The sequence below is a fragment of the Zea mays genome, chromosome 2 (assembly GCF_902167145.1).
Source record: "Zea mays cultivar B73 chromosome 2, Zm-B73-REFERENCE-NAM-5.0, whole genome shotgun sequence".
Taxonomy (NCBI): Eukaryota; Viridiplantae; Streptophyta; class Magnoliopsida; order Poales; family Poaceae; genus Zea; species Zea mays.
Genome location: NC_050097.1, coordinates 6,530,842 through 6,552,075, shown reverse-complemented (window position 1 = coordinate 6,552,075; position 21,234 = coordinate 6,530,842). Strand labels below are relative to the sequence as shown.

Below are 21,234 nucleotides of genomic sequence, written 5' to 3'. Positions count from 1 at the left end.
CGTCAAAAGGCATAAGCAATGCACCAGAGTCAACCAGAGAACTATCTTCTGTAAAAACCTAAATGCGCCTGCAGGAGTCACACCTCAATATGTCTGGGACCAAATAAGCATTCACACGATGCAATCCAGAATCAGGCAATATAATCACACGTTGCATCACCGAGATATATATAGTATATGTCAGTGTGTTTAACGGAAGTTCAGAGAGAACTACATGAAAGATTTCAAAAGAAAAAAAAAAACTGAGAACTACATGTAGGGGTGTAATGAGCTCTAAATTTGACACTTTAAAATTCAAGGATTTGATACCGGACACAATTTTTCTTTATTTTTAAACTAAAATTAATTGATCGTGATTCATTACCATCTCTACTTGCATGTCATAATATAATGTCATTAGACTGAAAGAAATGTGTGGGCGTGGCCAGAAACCGAGCGACGACGATGACACATCAGCTAGCTAGCGATCCATCTCTGGTGGCGATAAGGGAATTTGAAGCCTTTTTGCTAGCTAGCTCCATGTGCTTTCTGCGATTCCAAACTCGTACGCAGAGCTACTGACTGCCGAGCAAAGCTCTCGCCGGATTCCCTTGGCTCCTGATGCTAGCTGCTGGTTTAACCTAGGCTGCATCACGGCTAGGTGCATCCTCCACCCCATTCACTCCAAGACCAAGAACCACGTACAATGCTTGCTCGCTAACACAGGCGGCGGCAGCTAGCTATGGCTTGACTCTTTGGTCTAGAGTCTAGACTTATAAATAGCAGCCAACTCTGAGCTCATCATCATCAGCGGCGGATTAAACAAGTGAAGTGGTCCACGGGAAATGCAGCAAGTAAGAGTCCTGATTTGTTGATTATTGGTTGGTTGTCACCTGGAGTTCTCCTCAAACCACTTCAGTTGCTGCACCTAGCTAGTTTAATGGCACTGTGCTTGCGTGCAAGCGGCCGGAGCTGTGTGTAGCTAGTGAAGTGTTTGGGGGAACTCTGGGTGTCAATCAGCAATTTGTGCTGGCTAGCTAGGTCTGTGAGTGCAGCACATGCACCTTCCCCCCCCTAAGTGCAGATCGTATTAGATCGACCAGCGCATATGATATAAGATAGTGGAGGAAACAATTAGGTTTGGTGTCCCCGGCCAGGAGTTCTCTAGGAGCACTTTACAAGAAACTGTTTTGAGAGTTTTTTTTTAAGTGGCTGGAGGGGGAAGGGGTGGGGACTCTCGATGCCACTAACCATGCATTTGGAAGAGGTTAGCCAATCAAAGTTTGGTGTTCTCAGGAGTTCACTCCACGAGACTCTTTTTTAGAGCTTTTGTGAAGTGTTTATTTGCTAGATGTTGGTTGAGTGCGTGCCACAAGAAATGATTTTAAAGATGACGGGCCATGTTTTGGAATAGCTAGGTTTGATGTCCCTAGGAGTTCTCTGCAAGCACTTCACGAGGCATTGTTTCAAGAGGTTTTGTCAAGTGTTTGAGAACTCTTGGTGTTTGAAATCGTTTGCATGTGCTAGATGTTGGTCATGTGCCATGTGATATGAGTTGAAGGCCAGGCAACGTTTTGTGTTACTAGGAGTTCCCTACAAGCACTTCACAATACCTTGGCTCAATAAATTAAAGGCCAGTTGTGAAGTGTTTGGGGGAACTCTTGGTATCATGAAGCATTTAGTTATAATAATATATGATGGCCATATGGATACCATGGGCGATACAACTTTGAACAATGTCTGGTGTTACCATGAGTTCCCTTCAAGCACTTCACATGAGGCACCATTCAAATAACACATTTCAAGATTAGGTGCATGTGAAGTGTTTGGGGGAACTCTTGGTGGCACAACATCCATACACGCCTCAAAGTTGGTGATACTCAACACTCATGTAAGTATTCAAGACCCTAACTCTTTGAATCATGGTTCCGGTTTCCAAGTTCCATATATGCATGTGCTTTGTGAGCTCTAGATATGTTTATTCATATATATGGCTCTCTCGATGGCATTAACCATTTGACAAAGGTTAGCCAAGCACGTGCCACATGAAATGATTTGAAGACAATAACCAAAGTTTGGTGTTCTTAGGAGTTCCGTGGAAGCACTTCGTGAGATACTCTTAGAGCTTTTATCAAGTGTTCAATGTAGCTCTCGATGCCACTAACTATTTGCTAGATGTTGGTCAATGCATATCACAAGAAATGTTTTTAAAGATGATGGGCCATGTTTTGGAATAACTAGGTTTGATGTCCCTAGGAGTTCTCTGCAAGCACTTCATGAGACATTGTTTCAAGAGGTTTTGCCAAGTGTTTGGGAACTCTTGGTGTTTGAAATCATTTGCATGTGCTAGATGTTGGTCATGTGCCATGTGATATGAGTTGAAGGCCAGACAACGTTTTGTGTTACTAGGAGTTCCCTACAAGCACTTCACGATACCTTGGCTTAATAAAGGCCAGTTGTGAAGTGTTTGGGGGAACTCTTGGTATCATGAAGCATTTTGTTATAATAATATATGATGGCCATATGGATACCATGGGCGATACAACTTTGAACAATGTCGGGTGTTACTATGAGTTCCCTTCAAGCACTTCACATGAGGCACCATTCAAATAACACATTTCAAGATTAGGTGCATGTGAAGTGTTTGGGGGAACTCTTTGAGAGCACCTAGAGGGGGGTGAATAGGTGATCCTGTAAAACTTAAAACTTAAGCCACAAAACTTGGTTAAGTGTTAACACAATAATCACCAAGTGGCTAGAGAGAAGAACTTGCACAATACGATAACCACAAAGAGATCAACACAGAGATGACACAGTGGTTTATCCCATGGTTCGGCCAAGTACAAAACTTGCCTACTCCACGTTGTGGCGTCCCAACGGACGAGAGTTGCACTCAACTCCTCTCAAGTGATCCAATGATCAACTTGAATACCATGGTGTTTTGCTTTTCTTTTCTTATCCCGTTCGCAAGGAATCTCCACAACTTGGAGCCTCTCGCCCTTACACTTTTGATGTTCACAAAGAATCACGGAGTAAGGAAGGGATGAGCAACTCACACAAAACACAAAGATCACAGCAACTACGCACACACAAGACCAAGACTTGAGCTCAAAAAGACTAGCACACTAGAACAGGGCTCAAATCACTAGAATGTCAAACAAGTGCGCAAGAGTGGAGTGTGAGTGATCAAGAATGCTCAAAGGATGCTTGGTGTGCTCCTCCATGCGCCTAGGGGGTCCCTTTTATAGCCCCAAGGCAGCTAGGAGCCGTTGAGAGCAATCTGGGAAGGCAAATCTTGCCTTCTGTCGTCTGGCGCACCGGACAGTCCGGTGCACACCGGACAGTGTCCGGTGCCCGATTTCTTTCCTTTTACGGCGAAGTCGACCGTTGGCAGCCAGAGAGCCGTTGGCGCACCGGACATGTCCGGTGCACACCGGACAGTCCGGTGCCCCCTTCTAGCCGTTGGCTCGGCCACGTGTCCCGCGCAGATCGCGCGGCCGACCGTTGGCCCGGCCGACCGTTGGCTCACCGGACAGTCCGGTGAATTATAGCCGTACGTCACCGGTGAATTCCCGAGAGCTGCCAGTTCGCTCGAGCCAGCCTGGCGCACCGGACACTGTTCGGTGCTCCCAGACTTAGCAGAGTCTTGGCTGCTCGAGCCAAGACAATTCCAATTCGATTTTTCCTGTTTCCAGCACTTAGACACAATACATTAGTCTCTAAAACAATGTACTAAGTCTGAGAAACATACCTTTATCCTTGATTTGTACTTTGTCCACATTTTACACTTAGGCACTTGTGTTGGACACTAGATCACCAAAATACTTAGAAATGGCCCAAGGGCACATTTCCCTTTCAATCTCCCCCTTTTTGGTGATTTATGCCAACACAGTATAAAGCAAGTAGAACAAATACAAAATCAATTCAAATAAGAACTCAAATTGTTTTGATTCAAATTTGACATATATGGATCACTCTTTGCCACCACTTGGTTTGTTTTTGTAAATCAAACTCAAATTTCTATCTCTAATTGATTCAAGATTCCAAAAACTCCCCTTTTTCCCATAATCAACATTTCTCCCCACAAGAGGCCAACTTTTGACAAGAGAGACAATAAAGAGTTTTGTCAAACCAAAAGCTCTATTCTACTATTTTCAAAATCTCTCAAGTGGTAGCTGATCCATTTATCACTTTGGCCTCTATTTTCTCCCCCTTTGGCATCAAGCACCAAAACGGGATCAATCTTGGCCCTTGAACCCTATTGCCTCACCAAAATCTTCAATAAGAATACAAAGGCAATAAGAGTATAAAGATGAACTTGGAAAGGTTACTCTTTTCATTGGAGTTCAGTGGAAGTCTTGCATGGTCCAAGTCCACCTTTTCCCTTTCAAACCTCCTTTGAGACTAAAACAAGTAAACTCAAGCACATGGTTAGTCTCAAAGGGTCAAGTTGTAGCACAGCTCCCCCTAAATATGTGCATCACTTGCAAAAAGGACTTGTGAGGTCCGGGGAGTGTTTGTACAGCTTGAGCACCATAAGTAAGCAATGAAATGCATAGGGAACATGATCAAAGGCATAAACACATGTATGCTATAAATCAATCCAAGTTCCGCGAATCTAAGACATTTAGCTCACTACGCAACCTGCAAAAGGTCTTCTCATCTAGAGGCTTGGTAAAGATATCGGCTAGCTGGTTCTCGGTGCTAACATGAAACACTTCGATATCTCCCTTTTGCTGGTGGTCTCTCAAAAAGTGATGCCAGATGCCTATGTGCTTTGTGCGGCTGTGTTCAACAGGATTTTCCGCCATGCGGATAGCACTCTCATTATCACATAGAAGTGGGACTTTGCTCAGATTGTAGCCAAAGTCCCTGAGGGTTTGCCTCATCCAAAGTAGTTGCGCGCAACACTGTCCTGCGGCAACATACTCGGCCTCAACGGTGGATAGGGCAACATAAGTTTGTTTCTTAGAGTTCCATGACACCAGGGACCTTCCTAAGAATTGGCACGTCCCCGATGTACTCTTCCTATCGACCTTACATCCAGCATAGTCAGAATCTGAATATCCAATCAGATCAAAGGTAGACCCCTTTGGATACCAGAGCCCGAAGCATGGCGTAGCAACTAAATATCTAAGGATTCGCTTCACTGCCACTAAGTGACACTCCTTAGGATCGGATTGAAATGTAGCACACATGCATACGCTTAGCATAATATCCGGTCTACTAGCACATAAATAAAGTAACGACCCTATCATTGACCGGTATGCTTTTTGATCAACGGACTTACCTCCTTTGTTGAGGTCGGTGTGTCCGTCGGTCCCCATCGGAGTCTTTGCGGGCTTTGCATCCTTCATCCCAAACCGCTTCAGCAAGTCTTGCGTGTACTTCGTTTGAGAGATGAAGGTGCCGTCCTTGAGTTGCTTCACTTGGAACCCAAGGAAGTAGTTCAACTCGCCCATCATTGACATCTCGAATTTCTGTGTCATTACCCTGCTAAACTCTTCACAAGACTTTTTATTAGTAGAACCAAATATTATGTCATCGACATAAATTTGGCACACAAACAAATCACCATCACATGTCTTAGTGAAAAGAGTTGGATCGGCTTTCCCAACCTTGAAAGCATTAGCAATTAGAAAGTCTCTAAGGCATTCATACCATGCTCTTGGGGCTTGCTTAAGTCCATAGAGCGCCTTAGAGAGCTTACACACGTGGTCGGGGTACCGTTCATCCTCGAAGCCAGGGGGTTGCTCCACGTACACCTCCTCCTTGATTGGCCCGTTGAGGAAAGCGCTCTTCACATCCATTTGGAACAACCTGAAAGAATGGTGAGCGGCATATGCTAGCAAGATACGAATGGACTCTAGCCTAGCCACAGGAGCAAAAGTCTCCTCAAAGTCCAAACCTGCGACTTGGGCATAACCTTTTGCCACAAGTCGAGCCTTGTTCCTTGTCACCACTCCGTGCTCGTCTTGTTTGTTGCGGAACACCCACTTGGTTCCCACAACATTTTGCTTAGGACGAGGCACCAGTGTCCAAACCTCATTCCTTTTGAAGTTGTTGAGCTCCTCTTGCATGGCCAACACCCAGTCCGGATCTAGCAAGGCCTCCTCTACCCTGAAAGGTTCAATTGAAGAGACAAAGGAGTAATGCTCACAAAAATTAACTAATCGAGATCGAGTAGTTACTCCCTTGCTAATATCACCAAGAATTTGATCGACGGGATGATCCCTTTGAATCATCGCTCGAACTTGGGTTGGAGGTGCCGGTTGAGTTTCTTCCTCTATCACATGATCATCTTGTGCTCCCCCTTGATCACACGCCTCCTGTTGATGAACCTGTTCATCGTCATGCACCATAGTTGAGGAAGAGGGTTGATCTTGCTCATCTTGTTCCTGTGGTCGCACATCTCCAATCGCCATGGTGCGTATTGCGGCCGTAGGAATACCTTCTTCATCTACATCATCAAGATCAACAACTTGATCTCTTGGAGAGCCATTAGTCTCATCAAATACAACGTCGCTAGAGACTTCAACCAAACCCGATGATTTGTTGAAGACCCTATACGCCTTTGTATTTGAATCATAACCTAACAAAAACCCTTCTACAGCTTTGGGAGCAAACTTAGAATTTCTACCCTTCTTTACTAGAATGTAGCATTTGCTCCCAAATACACGAAAGTAAGATACATTGGGTTTGTTACCGGTCAGAAGCTCATACGACGTCTTCTTGAGGAGGCGGTGAAGGAAGACCCTGTTGATGGCGTGGCAAGCCGTGTTCACGGCTTCCGACCAAAAACGCTCGGGGGTCTTGAACTCTCCAAGCATCGTCCTCGCCATATCGATTAGCGTCCTGTTCTTCCTCTCTACCACACCGTTTTGCTGTGGTGTGTAGGGAGCGGAGAACTCGTGCTTGATCCCTTCCTCCTCAAGGTACTCCTCCACTTGAAGGTTCTTGAACTTGGATCCATTGTCGCTCCTTATCTTCTTCACTTTGAGCTCAAACTCGTTTTGAGCTCTCCTTAGAAAGCGCTTGAGGGTCCCTTGGGTTTCAGACTTATCCTGCAAAAAGAATACCCAAGTGAAGCGGGAAAAGTCATCCACAATAACTAAACCATACTTACTTCCCCCTATGCTTAGATAGGCGACAGGTCCGAAGAGGTCCATATGTAGCAGCTCCAGTGGCCTTGATGTGGTCATCACATTCTTGATGTGATGTGCTCCTCCCACCTGTTTACCTGCTTGACATGCTGCACAAGGTCTATCTTTTTCGAATTGCACGTTAGTTAAACCTATCACGTGTTCTCCCTTTAGAAGCTTGTGAAGGTTCTTCATCCCTACATGTGCTAAGCAGCGATGCCATAGCCAGCCCATGCTAGTCTTAGCAATTAAGCATGCATCTAGACCGGCCTCTTCTTTTGCAAAATCAACTAAGTAAAGTTTGCCGTCTAATACACCCTTAAAAGCTAGTGAACCATCACTTCTCCTAAAGACAGACACATCTATGTTTGTGAATAAACAATTGTATCCCATATTGCATAATTGACTAACAGATAGTAAATTATATCCCAGAGACTCAACTAAAAACACATTAGAAATAGAGTGCTCATTTGAGATTGCAATTTTACCTAACCCTTTTACCTTGCCTTGGTTCCCATCACCGAAAATTATTGAATCTTGGGAATCCTTATTCTTGACGTAGGAGGTGAACATCTTCTTCTCCCCCGTCATATGGTTTGTGCATCCGCTGTCGATAATCCAGCTTGAACCCCCGGATGCATAAACCTGCAAGGCAAATTTAGGCTTGGGACTTAGGTACCCAACTCTTGTTGGGTCCTACAAGGTTAGTCATAATTGTCTTAGGGACCCAAATGCAAGTTTTATCACCCTTGCATTTTGCCCCTAATTTCCTAGCAACTATCTTCCTATCCTTTCTACAAATAGCAAAGGAAGCATTTAAAGCATGATAAATTGTAGAGGGTCCATTCATAACTTTCCTAGAAACATGAACAATATTCTTTCTAGGCACATGATGAATATTTTTCCTAGGCATATCTCTACCATGCATATGGGAAGAATTAGAAGAAAACATAGCATAAGAATCATAGGCATGTGAATCAAAAGCATTATAAGCATTACAACTCCTATGAGACTGTCTTCTATCATGATACATGAAGGCATGGTTCCTTTTAGCATTACTCGCCATAGGGGCCTTCCCTTTCTCCTTTGTGGAGATGGAAGCCTTATGGCTTGTTAAGTTCTTGACTTCCCTCTTGAAGCCAAGACCATCCTTAATTGAGGGGTGTCTACCAATTGTGTAGGCATCCCTTGCAAATTTTAATTTGTCAAATTCACTTTTGCTAGTCTTAAGTTGGGCATTAAGACTAGCAACTTCATCATTTAATTTTGCAATAGAGGCTATGTGTTCACTACAAGCATCAATATCAAAATCTTTACACCTATTGCAAATAACATCATTTTCTACACAAGATGTTGATTTACTAGCTATTTCTAACTTAGCATTCAAATCATCATTAATGCTCCTTAAGTTAGAAATTGTCTCATGGCAAGAAGATAATTCACAAGAAAGCATTTCATTTCTCTTAACTTCTAAGGCATGAGATTTTTGTGCTTCTACAAATTTGTCATGTTCTTCATACAACAAGTCCTCTTGTTTTTCTAAAAGCCTATTCTTATCATTCAAGGCATCAATCAATTCATTAATTTTATCTACCTTGGTTCTGTCTAGGCCCTTAAATAAACATGAATAATCTATTTCATCCTCATCACTAGATTCGTCCTCACTTGAAGAAGCATAAGTAGAGTTTCGAGTACATACCTTCTTCTCCCTTGCCATAAGGCATGTGTGACGCTCGTTTGGGAAGAGGGATGACTTGTTGAAGGCGGTGGCGGCGAGTCCTTCATTGTCGGAGTCGGAAAAGGAACAATCCGAATCCCACTCCTTTCCTAGATGCGCCTTGCCCTTTGCCTTCTTGTAGTTCTTCTTCTTCTCCCTCTTGTTCCCTTGATCCTGATCACTATCATTGTCGGGACAGTTAGCAATGAAATGACCAAGCTTACCACATTTGAAGCATGAGTGTTTCCCCTTTGTATTGGTCTTGCTTGGCTGCCCCTTGCGACCTTTTAGCGCCGTCTTGAATCTCTTGATGATGAGAGCCATCTCTTCATCATTAAGTCCGGCCGCCTCAATTTGTGCCACCTTGCTCAGTAGCGTCTCCTTGCTTCTTGTTGCCTTGAGAGCGAGAGGTTGAGGCTCATTGATTGGACCATTCAATGCGTCGTCCACGTATCTTGCTTCCTTGATCATCATTCGCCCGCTCATGAACTTTCCAAGTATCTCCTCGAGTGTCATCTTGGTGTACCTAGGATCCTCACGAATATTGTTTACAAGATGAGGATCAAGGACAGTAAAAGACCTTAGCATTAGGCGGACGACGTCGTGGTCCGTCCATCGCGTGCTTCCATAGCTTCTTATCTTGTTGACAAGGGTCTTTAGCCTGTTGTACGTTTGAGTTGGCTCTTCTCCCCTTATCATGGCGAATCTCCCGAGTTCGCCTTCCACCAACTCCATCTTGGTGAGCATTGTGACATCATTCCCCTCATGAGAGATCTTGAGAGTGTCCCAAATTTGCTTGGCGTTATCCAAGCCGCTCACTTTGTGGTATTCATCCCTGCACAAAGAAGCTAGAAGAACAGTAGTAGCTTGTGCATTTTTATGAATTTGCTCATTGATAAACATGGGACTGTCACTACTATCAAAATGCATTCCATTCTCGACTATCTCCCATATGCTTGGATGGAGAGAGAACAAATGACTACGCATTTTGTGACTCCAAAATCCGTAGTCCTCTCCATCAAAGTGAGGAGGTTTACCAAGTGGAATGGATAATAAATGAGCATTTGTACTTTGCAGAATACGAGAGTAGTCAAAAGAAAAGTTTGAATTAACCGGTTTCCTTCTCTCGCAGTCGTTGTCGTCGTTGTCCTTTTGGGAAGAAGTGGACTCATCACTGTCGTCGTAGTAGACGATCTCCTTGATGCGTCTTGTCTTCTTCTTCCCATCTTTGCGTCTGTGGCCCGAGCCCGAGTCGGTAGGCTTGTCATCCTTCGGCTTGTTGACGAAGGACTCCTTCTCCTTGTCGTTGATCACGATTCCCTTCCCCTTAGGATCCATCTCTTCGAGCGGTTAGTCCCTTTCTTGAAGAGAACGGCTCTGATACCAATTGAGAGCACCTAGAGGGGGGTGAATAGGTGATCCTGTAAAACTTAAAACTTAAGCCACAAAACTTGGTTAAGTGTTAACACAATAATCACCAAGTGGCTAGAGAGAAGAACTTGCACAATACGATAACCACAAAGAGATCAACACAGAGATGACACAGTGGTTTATCCCGTGGTTCGGCCAAGTACAAAACTTGCCTACTCCACGTTGTGGCGTCCCAACGGACGAGAGTTGCACTCAACTCCTCTCAAGTGATCCAATGATCAACTTGAATACCACGGTGTTTTGCTTTTCTTTTCTTATCCCGTTCGCAAGGAATCTCCACAACTTGGAGCCTCTCGCCCTTACACTTTTGATGTTCACAAAGAATCACGGAGTAAGGAAGGGATGAGCAACTCACACAAGACACAAAGATCACAGCAACTACGCACACACAAGACCAAGACTTGAGCTCAAAAAGACTAGCACACTAGAACAGGGCTCAAATCACTAGAATGTCAAACAAGTGCGCAAGAGTGGAGTGTGAGTGATCAAGAATGCTCAAAGGATGCTTGGTGTGCTCCTCCATGCGCCTAGGGGTCCCTTTTATAGCCCCAAGGCAGCTAGGAGCCATTGAGAGCAATCTGGGAAGGCAAATCTTGCCTTCTGTCGTCTGGCGCACCGGACAATCCGGTGCACACCGGACACTGTCCGGTGCCCAATTTCTTTCCTTTTACGGCGAAGTCGACCGTTGGCAGCCAGAGAGCCGTTGGCGCACCGGACATGTCCGGTGCACACCGGACAGTCCGGTGCCCCCTTCTAGCCGTTGGCTCGGCCACGTGTCCCGCGTAGATCGCGCGGCCGACCGTTGGCTCACCGGACAGTCCGGTGCACACCGGACAGTCCGGTGAATTATAGCCGTACGTCACCGGTGAATTCCCGAGAGCTGCCGGTTCGCTCGAGCCAGCCTGGCGCACCGGACACTGTCCGGTGCACCACCGGACAGCCCGGTGCTCCCAGACTTAACAGAGTCTTGGCTGCTCGAGCCAAGACAATTCCAATTCGATTTTTCCTGTTTCCAGCACTTAGACACAATACATTAGTCTCTAAAACAATGTACTAAGTCTGAGAAACATACCTTTATCCTTGATTTGTACTTTGTCCACATTTTACACTTAGGCACTTGTGTTGGACACTAGATCACCAAAATACTTAGAAATGGCCCAAGGGCACATTTCCCTTTCACTCTTGGTGACACAACATCCATACACGCCTCAAAGTCGGTGATATTCAACACTCATGTAAGTATTCAAGACCATAACTCTTTGAATCATGGTTCCAATTTCTAAGTTCCATATATGCATGTGCTTTGTGAGATCTAGATATGCTTATTCATATATATGGCTCTCTCGATGGCACTAACCATTTGACAAAGGTTAGGCAAGCACGTGCCACATGAAATGATTTAAAGACAAATAACCGGAGTTTGGTGTTCTTATGAGTTCTGTGGAAGCACTTCATGAGATACTCTTCTTAGAGCTTTTGTCAAGTGTTCAATGTAGCTCTCGATGCCACTAATTATTTGCTAGATGTTGGTCAAATGCACGCCACAAGAAATTATTTAAGGATGACGTGGCATGTTTTGTAAGAACTAGGTTTGATGTCCCTAGGAGTTCTATGCAAGCACTTCACGAGGCATTGTTTCAAGAGCTTTTGTGAAGTGTTTGGGGGAACTCTTGGTTTCTCAAATCATTTGCATGTGCTAGATGTTTGTCATGTGTCATGTGATATGAGTTTGAAGGCTATACAAAATTTTGTGTTACTAGGAGTTACCTACAAGCACGTCTCGATACCTTGGCTTAATAAAGGCCAGTTGTGAAGTGTTTGGGGGAACTCTTGGTATCATGAAGCAATTAGTTATAATAATATATTATGGCCATATGGATACCATGGGCAATACAACTTTGAACAATGTCTGGTGTTACCATGAGTTCCCTTCAAGCACTTCACATGAGGCACCATTCAATAACACATTTCAAGATTAGGTGCATGTGAAGTGTTTGGGGGAACTCTTGGTGGCACAACATCCATATACGGCTCAAAGTTGGTGATACTCAACACTCATGTAAGTATTCAATACCCTAACTCTTTGAATCATGGTTCCAATTTATAAGTTCCATATATGCATGTGCTTTGTGAGCTCTAGATATGTTTATTCATATATGGCTCTCTCGATGGCACTAACCATTTGACAAAGGTTAGGCAAGCACATGCCACATGAAATGACTTAAAGACAATAACCAAAGTTTGGTGTTCTTAGGAGTTATGTGGAAGCACTTCGTGAGATACTCAGAGATTTTGTCAAGTGTTAAATGTAGCTCTCGATCCTACTAATTATTTGCTAGATGTTGGTCAAATGCATGCCACAAGAAATGATTTAAGGATGACATGGCACGTTTTGTAAGAACTAGGTTTGATGTCCCTAGGAGTTCTATGCAAGCACTTCACGAGGCATTGTTTCAAGAGCTTTTGTGAAGTGTTTGGGGGAACTCTTGTCTCAAATCATTTGCATGTGCTAGATGTTTGTCATGTGTCATGTGATACGAGTTGAAGGCTATACAACATTTTGTGTTACTAGGAGTTCCCTACAAGCACGTCTCGATACCTTGGCTTAATAAAGGGTATAATTGTGAAGTGTTTGGGGGAGAACTCTTGGTATCACGAAGCATTTAGTTATATTATAATATATGATGGCCACATGGATACCATGTGATACAATTTTGAACAATGTCTGATGTTACCATGAGTTCCCTTCAAATACTTCACATGAGGCGCCATTCAAATAACTCATTTCAAGATTATGTGTAATGCGAAGTGTTTGGGGGAACACTTGGTGACACTCAACATCCATATGCATCTCAAAATTGGTGATACTCAGCACTCATGTAAGTATCCAAAACCCTAACTCTTGAATCATGGTTCCATATATGCATGTGCTTTCTAAGCTCTAGATATGTTTCTTCATACGTTTCCTATTTTTGACGCTAACCTATGCCAATAGCAAGCACTTCTAGAGCCACATTCACTTTTTTACACTCATGTTGAGTTAATATTTATACAAAAATATAAAGCTCTAGACACTTTCCATTATAGAATATGCAATTATGTGTATTCATAGGAGATGTCGCCATGGATCAAGTAAGATTGCTATATGCATGAATTTCTGGCTTTGCCCCTGAAATAGATTAACTATATCCATTTGATAATTTGTGTGATTCATCTGATGTGCCAATAAATGGCATATAATGCAAGTTTATATTGTAAAAAACGTGATAACAATATCGTTCCCCTTCCCAAACAATTAGAAAAAAACTACCACTATGGATCCTCCGAGCTAATAATTAGTTGCATTAACTAGGAAGCCAGGGTAATAACTTTTTTATTCGTTGGGTCATTGGATGGTTGGGTATTCAATCAGGCTTGGATCAGCTATAGCTTTTCTTAAAAGCTCTCTATTTGCTCTAGATGATCCAAACATAATCTTAGTTATTGCTAATAATGTGGCTGCTAAAAAACTTTCACCTCAGTTTGAACAAATTAGTTATGCAATATGCATGCTACAAACATAACGGAATGCAATTGATGTTTGGAGTTACTAGAACATACATGTAAGTAGTGGAATAGTCGGTAACCTTTTGCTTACCAGTTGCATATGCACACATTAGATGACATGTATTATAGTACATATTTTCAACTTTTTATCTCGATCTATTCTAATATTAAAAAATAATGTGTCAGACGGTGATGAATCTATATCGACCTTTCATATCGCAACCTCAGACACCATAGGCTAGCTAGAACATGCATGAGAAATTGAGAAGGCGAAGCTGGTGAAGTGGTGGTGGAGGAGCGGCAGTCGCGAGCACCCCCTAAGCATCAACAAGACATTGCCCAACATGCCCACAACATCTTTTTCCACCTCTATATGCTTATTATGGTAGATAGAGACGTACTTGGTTAGCGGGTAGATTTATTTTTTGTGAAAGAAAGTTAATTTAACTATCTAGGAAAGAAGAGAATGGAGAAAGGATATATATAAGGGCAGCAGAGAAGAAAAATAAATAAATAAGTAGGCTTATACATGACGATAAGTGAGCCCAATCCGTGAGTGTTGTAAACTTTTATAACCATTAATAAAAAATTTAGTCCTCAAATAACACAATCTGGCTAATTATATTGCTTCATTGGTTATCACATATATTTCACCGATAATAAAAAGTTAAAGTACAAACACATAACATCAACTAAAAGACAAATAAAAACAAATCACCACTGTAAAAAAAATAGCTTACTTCATAGCGTAGCATGCTCATGTTTGCTATATATCTATACTTTTTTAAGTAAAGGGTCATTTATTCTTCCATCTCGCTTTTTTTACTTCATCTATATGGCATATGTGACATATATATTGTGACATGTATTTATGTCTTGTGCTTATATGAATTAGAACAACTCGCCAATTCGTGTCAAGTGATAATACGAAGTTTGTTTCCAAGATATATTAGGTTCGGTGCAATTAATATATGGACACATTTGCTAGTAAGAATAAATTTCCATTAATGATGGACACAACTATTTCACATATATGTTATTTCCATTAGTTGCACTGCTCACTTTGTATTTTATATGTATTTCTGCTTTTGCGTAGCATGTTGGTTTACGTTATACTCCCTCTGTGTCACTCTGTCCCGATATATTGTTTGTTCTACCTCTTTAGTTTTGTCCATATTCAAATGAATAACAATCAATCTAGACACATATATAATACACGTACATCAAATATTGTATGAATCTATTAACACTCTAAAACGAATACTATTTTACAGTGTTATCCTAAACGGTAAATAGTCGGTCATCCTCTATTAAGCGTTTAATCGAACTACACAGACATTTAAACGGACTAAAAAATAGATTATACGGGTTTAAACGGATTAAACGATATAACCAATACAATTAGCTACTGAGTAGCGTTTAAACGACGTGTAAACGGTCTAAACGGTCATTTAGGAAAACACTGTTATTTTGGGACGGAGGGAGTATATAGTAACTAACTATATTTTTTTTTATTTCGCACATACATGTTATAAGTTTTGCGTACGTTTTTTTTCCCAAAGAAGTGCAATGCAACTCTCATTTTTGAAGAGTTGAATAGTTTTAAATTTGGTTAAATCTATAAAAGCAATCATTAACATTTATGATAATGACTAACACCATCAAATTAATAGTATAGTATATTTATACAATAAATCTACATACTCTACTTTCTATAATCAGCCAAACTTTATTTTTTCGACTTTTATAATAAATTTGGATACTCTACTTTCTATAAACTCAATCAAACTTTATTTTTTTTCGATTCGGTTTGACAGACCTATGATTGCACCTTTTGTTTAGGTAGTGTTTGGTTGAAGAGCCAAATAGAACGGAGTCATTCTGTTCCAGTTTTGTTGCTGTTTGGTTACAAAGTAACTAGAACGAAATGACTCCAATTAGAGAATATTCTCCTCAGATTCGGAACCATTCCACTCCAAAAAATCAACCGAACGGAGCCGCTCTGTTCCTATCCCGCTCTCACAGTCACACTCCGTTCCGTTCACTCTGCAACCAAACAAAAAACAGAGCCGTTCCGTTCCAGATTACCAAACACAGAACAGAGCGGCTCCGTTCCTAGAATCAGGAATGGAACGACTCCGTTCTACTTGGCTCCTCAACCAAACACTACCTTACTCAGAGAGCACCTAGGACTCTCAATTGCCTAGTAGTTCGCAGACCTGAAGGCTAGGTCAGTACAAGGTTCGTTTCCATTTTTTTTTTTGAGAAAGGTGTGATTTTCATTACTAGTTCAGCTAAACGGTGTCGAAGAGCCGCGGCCCATGTTATGAGTTGGGCAGCTCGAGACTAGTGCGGGGCTGCGGCCTGCGGGCCTTCGGGGAACGCGCATGCAGGTACGGGCCCTTTTTGCCGAGAGAAAGCCCGTCAAGGGCCTTGCATTTGTTGGATTGGATTTGAATTGCAGTATCATTGTGCTTTGTACAAACGTGCTGCAAGGCTTTCAGCGGAAAAAAATTGGTGCTGAACGTATTATATAGAGAGAGAGGAATAGTTTTTTAAATATAGAAAGCTGTATAAATACAGTCAAGATATAACATGTATAGATAGCTGTATAGAGACGCGAAGAGCTCGTCTCTTGATTTTTCCACTTAACCCCTAGAGACCCCTCATTTAATTAGGTACATGCCCCTGAAAAGGCTTAAATATAGAAGATGGTCAAACATTGGCAAAAATTCTATGTTACTCAAATAGAAAAAAACAGAGTTTGAAACATAGGAGAAGCTATTACATAATTGATATACAAGAAAATGAATCCGGAGGGAGACCTTTTCTCCTCCATTACTAGTACCATGAAAAGAAAGCACACAAACAACAACTAGAGGTGAAAGCGGAAACGGTGATTTTCGGATACCAGGAATTGTTTCGAAATTTTACCAAAATTTAGGGCTAAATGAAAATAGAAACGGTTACCGAAAATACGGAAACAAAATTGGTAGAAGAAAACGGAAACGATTTAGATCTCTTTCGACTGTTTCCGAAAATTGCCGTTTTTATTCAGTATTTTACCGTCATCAGTGAATTCGGTATTTTCTAGAAAAAATATTAAATCTAACCCGATCTTTATAAATTCATAATAAATTCACCTTAACTTAGAAAAATATGAAGCTAATTTTATTATATTTCTAAATCAAGATCTATCTAATGGTATAAAGTTTGGAATTGTTTGGAACTTTTATGGATCTTATTTATGTTTTCCTACCAATTATTACTCTTGATACATATATTCTTACACGAGAACCTAAGAAGGACCAGAAAGATACCAATTATGTTGACTATGCCAAACAGTAGGAGTACAATTAGAATGCAAATGTCATGTTATTGTGCACATATTAATTCTATAGTCATATGCTACTAGAGTTACTGTTGCTTTATTTACATGCATGATAATAATTTTATTATTGTATTACATTGCCTTATATTTATTGTGACCTCTCCTACCTACCGATTGTAATTTTTAAATTCCAATAGTAACCGGTGTATTTCCCGTACTGAACTTTTGTTTTCAATATTTTCAAATTATGGATGTTGTTTTCGTTTCCAGAATTATCGTTTTCGATTTGGTTTCGAGAAAAATAAATAAGAAACCACTATTGAGGTAGACTGCCATGCAAACTATTCGAAGCCAGTAGCCTAAAACAGTGGGAACCCAAAACCAAAGTAGGGTGCTCTAGCCAAGAACTGCTCGTGTCCACTCACTACGCCGTGGACGCCGCGCGGATCTCCGGTGTCGGTCTTATAACATAATCCTCGCCGCGACGCCTCTTCCTCTCATTTAACCGGGTGCCGTGATCGTCACCCATGGCCAACAAGGTCGCCGTCGCCAGCGTCATCGCCGCGGTGGGCATCGTGGCCGTGATCGGCACCATCGCCGCGGTGACCAGCGCCAAGAAAGCGGGCAACAACCACGGCGGCATGTCCGCCAGCGTGAAGCTCTCCACGGTGTGCGCCTCCACGCTGTACCCGCAGAAGTGCGAGCAGAGCCTCAAGCCCATCGTCAACGACACCTCCAATCCGGAGGACGTCCTCCGGGCCGCGTTCAAAGTGGCGCTGGACGAGGTCGCCGCCGCCTTCCAGCGGTCGGTGCACATCGGCAAGGACGCCCAGGACAACCTCACCAGGAACGCCATGGACGAGTGCAAGAAGCTCCTGGACGACGCCACCGAGGACCTGAGGGGCATGGCGAGGCTCAAGCCCGCGGACGTGGTGCGCCACGTCAAGGACCTCCGGGTCTGGGTCTCCGGCGTCATGACCTACGTCTACACCTGCGCCGACGGGTTCGAGAAGCCCGAGCTCAAGGAGGCCATGGACAAGATGCTGCAGAACTCCACCGAACTCAGCAGCAACGCGCTCGCCATCCTCACACGCCTCGGCGAGCTCCTGCCGCAGGAAGCCAAAGCTCTGAACGCCACCCTGCCGGGTGCGGGGCACGGCCGCCGGCTTCTTGGCTGGCAGATGGGCGAGGCCGAGGAGGTGACCAGCGGCGGCCGCGGGCTTCCGGCCGTCAATGACAAGTTAGGCGAGATCGCGGACGTAGCGAACGCAAACCTGAAGCTCCTGTCCGATCACGCTGCCCTCAGGGGGAGGGGGGTACTGACCACGGGCCTCGTCGGCACGTTCGACGAGATCCAATACGGGCGGAGCGGGGTGCCGCCCAGCGACTTCCCCAAGTGGATGCCGGCCAGCCAGCGGAGGCTCCTGCAGCTGCCCGGCTTTCAGAGGCCCAACAAGGTGGTCGCCCAGGACGGGAGCGGCGACTTCAAGACCATCACCGAGGCCATCGCCGCCATGCCCAAGACCTTCGAGGGGCGCTTCGTCATCTACGTGAAGGCCGGCACGTACAAGGAGTACGTCACCGTGCCCAAGGACATGGTCAACATCTTCATGTACGGCGACGGGCCGACGCGGACGGTGGTCACCGGCGACAAGAGCAACACAGGCGGCTTCGCCACCATCGCCACACGCACCTTCTGTAAGTTGGCATAGATAGCGACTCGCGTCGGACTAGATGCGGGAAGCAAGAACGCGTCTGATGAAGATGAACGCATGCACGCAGCTGCCGAGGGCAACGGATTCATCTGCAAGTCGATGGGGTTCGCCAACACGGCGGGGCCGGAGGGGCACCAGGCGGTGGCGATGCACGTGCAGGGCGACATGTCGGTGTTCTTCAACTGCCGGTTCGAGGGGTACCAGGACACGCTGTACGTGCACGCCAACCGGCAGTTCTTCCGCAACTGCGAGGTGCTGGGCACCGTGGACTTCGTCTTCGGCAACTCGGCGGCGCTGCTCCAGAACTGCCTCCTGACGGTGCGCAAGCCCGGGGAAAGCCAGTCCAACATGGTGACGGCGCAGGGGCGGACGGACCCCAACATGCCCACGGGCATCGTGCTCCAGGGCTGCCGCATCGTGCCGGAGCAGGCGCTCTTCCCCGTCCGCCTCCAGATCCCTAGCTACCTCGGCCGGCCGTGGAAGGAGTACGCGAGGACGGTGGTGATGGAGAGCACCATCGGCGACCTCATCAGGCCGGAAGGGTGGGCGGAGTGGATGGGCGACCTGGGGCTCAAGACGCTCTACTACGCCGAGTACGCCAACATCGGCCCGGGCGCCGGCACAAGCAAGAGAGTCAGCTGGCCAGGCTACCGCGTCATCGGACAGGCCGAGGCCACGCACTTCACCGCCGGCGTCTTCATCGACGGCATGACGTGGCTACAGAGCACCGGCACGCCAAACGTCATGGGCTTCACCAGATGATCGGGGTTTTTCTTTCTGCAGTGATTTTTTGAGGGCAGTAGTGTGTCGCATGCATGCAGCAAGCTTTTAGGTTCGTCAGAGAACGGCTAGCCTTTTTTTTTTGTTATAGCTGTAGGGTGATTAATCACAATTGGTCTAAACAAATTAATCATGATTAATCCGATGATTTGAAAACAGTGTCAGGAAGCTCCTGTGCACGCATGCACGGTGAATAGGGTGATCTATGTTGTTACTGTGTATACGCAAGCTCGAGAGAAATAAAGTATCAGTCAGATGAGAGCGTGAGAGAAAGGCAGCTTAATAAAGAACTAATTAAGCAAGTTCAGGATGACCTTTTTGTGTTCTGTTATTAGAATGTTAAGATTCTTTTAATTCCTGGTTTTTTCATGCATGTTTAGCTTATTTAATTTAACTTGCAAGAGTTTAGCTATGTATAGTAGTTATATTACAGAGGGAAGACTATTTGAGTGATTTGCCACGATACGCACTAATATATTTGTGTCATTTTAGGATAAATCAGTTCTTATATATACCCAGCCTCTCTCACACACAGACGCACTTATTCTCTGAGCACTGAGCTTAATGTTTTAGGTATGGATTAAATTACCAATGACATTATGCTTTTGGGAAAACAGCACCGAAAGAGGGTAAAAATGAAGTTAAATGAATAGAAGAAAGAGGAGCAGGTGTCTCCCCTGTTCAATTGTAATAGAAACTTTACACGTTACACTACACTAAATCACTACCGGAATCCGGGCCTTTGCCGAGTGTCGGCGGCTTTGTCGAGTGCTTTTTATCGGGCACTCGGCAAAGCCGACTTTGCCGAGAGCCGCACTCGGCAAAGTCCTACGCTCGGTAAAGATCCTATTTACCGAGTGCAGGACACTCGGCACAGCCAAGCACTCGGCAAAGACGGCTTTGCCGAGAGTCAAACACTCGGCAAAGATGGCTCTCGGCAAAGGGCCGTTAGCGGCCGTCTACAGCGGACGGTCGTCAGTCTTTGCCGAGTGTCAATATGCACTCGGCAAAGGACGCTTTGCCGAGTGTCTTCTCTAGACACTCGGCAAAGTATATTTTTTTTTTATTTTGTCTTCTAAACTTTTTGTGGTATGTTCGTACACTATGTAGACCTATATGTATCATTTGTGGACAATTATAACAGAGTTTTCAATCGTTAGTAGATTTAGTTTGTTTATTTGAATTTTTTCGAAAAATTCAGATTTAAACTGCAGGTCACTCGAAACTTGGAAAACCGTGCATGCAAAAATGATATCCATGCTACTTAGCACAAGTTACGACCGATTTCAGGAGCGGACTAGAAACTTCGAGCACCATGCTCACTCAACATGACCGTGAACTTGCCATCCAGGTGTCTAAAAATTGTATAAAACACAAACAAAGTCAGAAAATCATAAAACCTGTCCACGTGTCATGATATCATATGTAGAGGTTGTGATAAAAAATTGAAAAAGTTTCGAGAAAGCTGTAACGCACTATGTGTACAAACCTAAGAGATCCACATTGAAACTCTATGATTTCATGTGTAGTTCTCTTAGGTTTCTACATATAATGTCTCACAACTTTCTCCAAACATTCTAAATTTTTTATCGC

The 21,234-nt window shown here is 43.9% G+C and overlaps 1 protein-coding gene and 8 non-coding genes across 9 annotated transcripts; all 9 read left to right on the top strand.

The window, feature by feature from the left end:
• The first annotated feature begins 855 nt into the window (after positions 1-855).
• MIR395a (microRNA MIR395a) lies at positions 856-1,004 on the top strand. The gene has a single exon (NR_121058.1). It is a non-coding gene; the product is annotated as a microRNA MIR395a (primary transcript).
• Positions 1,005-1,545: 541 nt separating this feature from the next.
• On the top strand, positions 1,546-1,659 carry MIR395b (microRNA MIR395b). The gene has a single exon (NR_121056.1). It is a non-coding gene; the product is annotated as a microRNA MIR395b (primary transcript).
• A 74-nt stretch (positions 1,660-1,733) lies between these two features.
• MIR395h (microRNA MIR395h) lies at positions 1,734-1,818 on the top strand. The gene has a single exon (NR_121152.1). It is a non-coding gene; the product is annotated as a microRNA MIR395h (primary transcript).
• A 571-nt stretch (positions 1,819-2,389) lies between these two features.
• Positions 2,390-2,459, top strand: MIR395i (microRNA MIR395i). Its single transcript, NR_121153.1, has one exon. It is a non-coding gene; the product is annotated as a microRNA MIR395i (primary transcript).
• Positions 2,460-2,551: 92 nt separating this feature from the next.
• On the top strand, positions 2,552-2,636 carry MIR395e (microRNA MIR395e). Its single transcript, NR_121149.1, has one exon. It is a non-coding gene; the product is annotated as a microRNA MIR395e (primary transcript).
• Positions 2,637-11,874: 9,238 nt separating this feature from the next.
• MIR395g (microRNA MIR395g) lies at positions 11,875-11,940 on the top strand. The gene has a single exon (NR_121151.1). It is a non-coding gene; the product is annotated as a microRNA MIR395g (primary transcript).
• Positions 11,941-12,030: 90 nt separating this feature from the next.
• MIR395f (microRNA MIR395f) lies at positions 12,031-12,100 on the top strand. Its single transcript, NR_121150.1, has one exon. It is a non-coding gene; the product is annotated as a microRNA MIR395f (primary transcript).
• Positions 12,101-12,690: 590 nt separating this feature from the next.
• Positions 12,691-12,756, top strand: MIR395d (microRNA MIR395d). Its single transcript, NR_121148.1, has one exon. It is a non-coding gene; the product is annotated as a microRNA MIR395d (primary transcript).
• Positions 12,757-17,647: 4,891 nt separating this feature from the next.
• Positions 17,648-19,954, top strand: LOC103645866 (pectinesterase). The gene is made up of 2 exons (XM_008670573.3): positions 17,648-18,844; positions 18,929-19,954. Exons 1-2 carry the CDS (start codon positions 17,674-17,676, stop codon positions 19,621-19,623), a joined length of 1,866 nt encoding a protein of 621 aa, XP_008668795.1. The 5' UTR covers positions 17,648-17,673; the 3' UTR covers positions 19,624-19,954.
• The last annotated feature ends 1,280 nt before the right edge of the window (positions 19,955-21,234 follow it).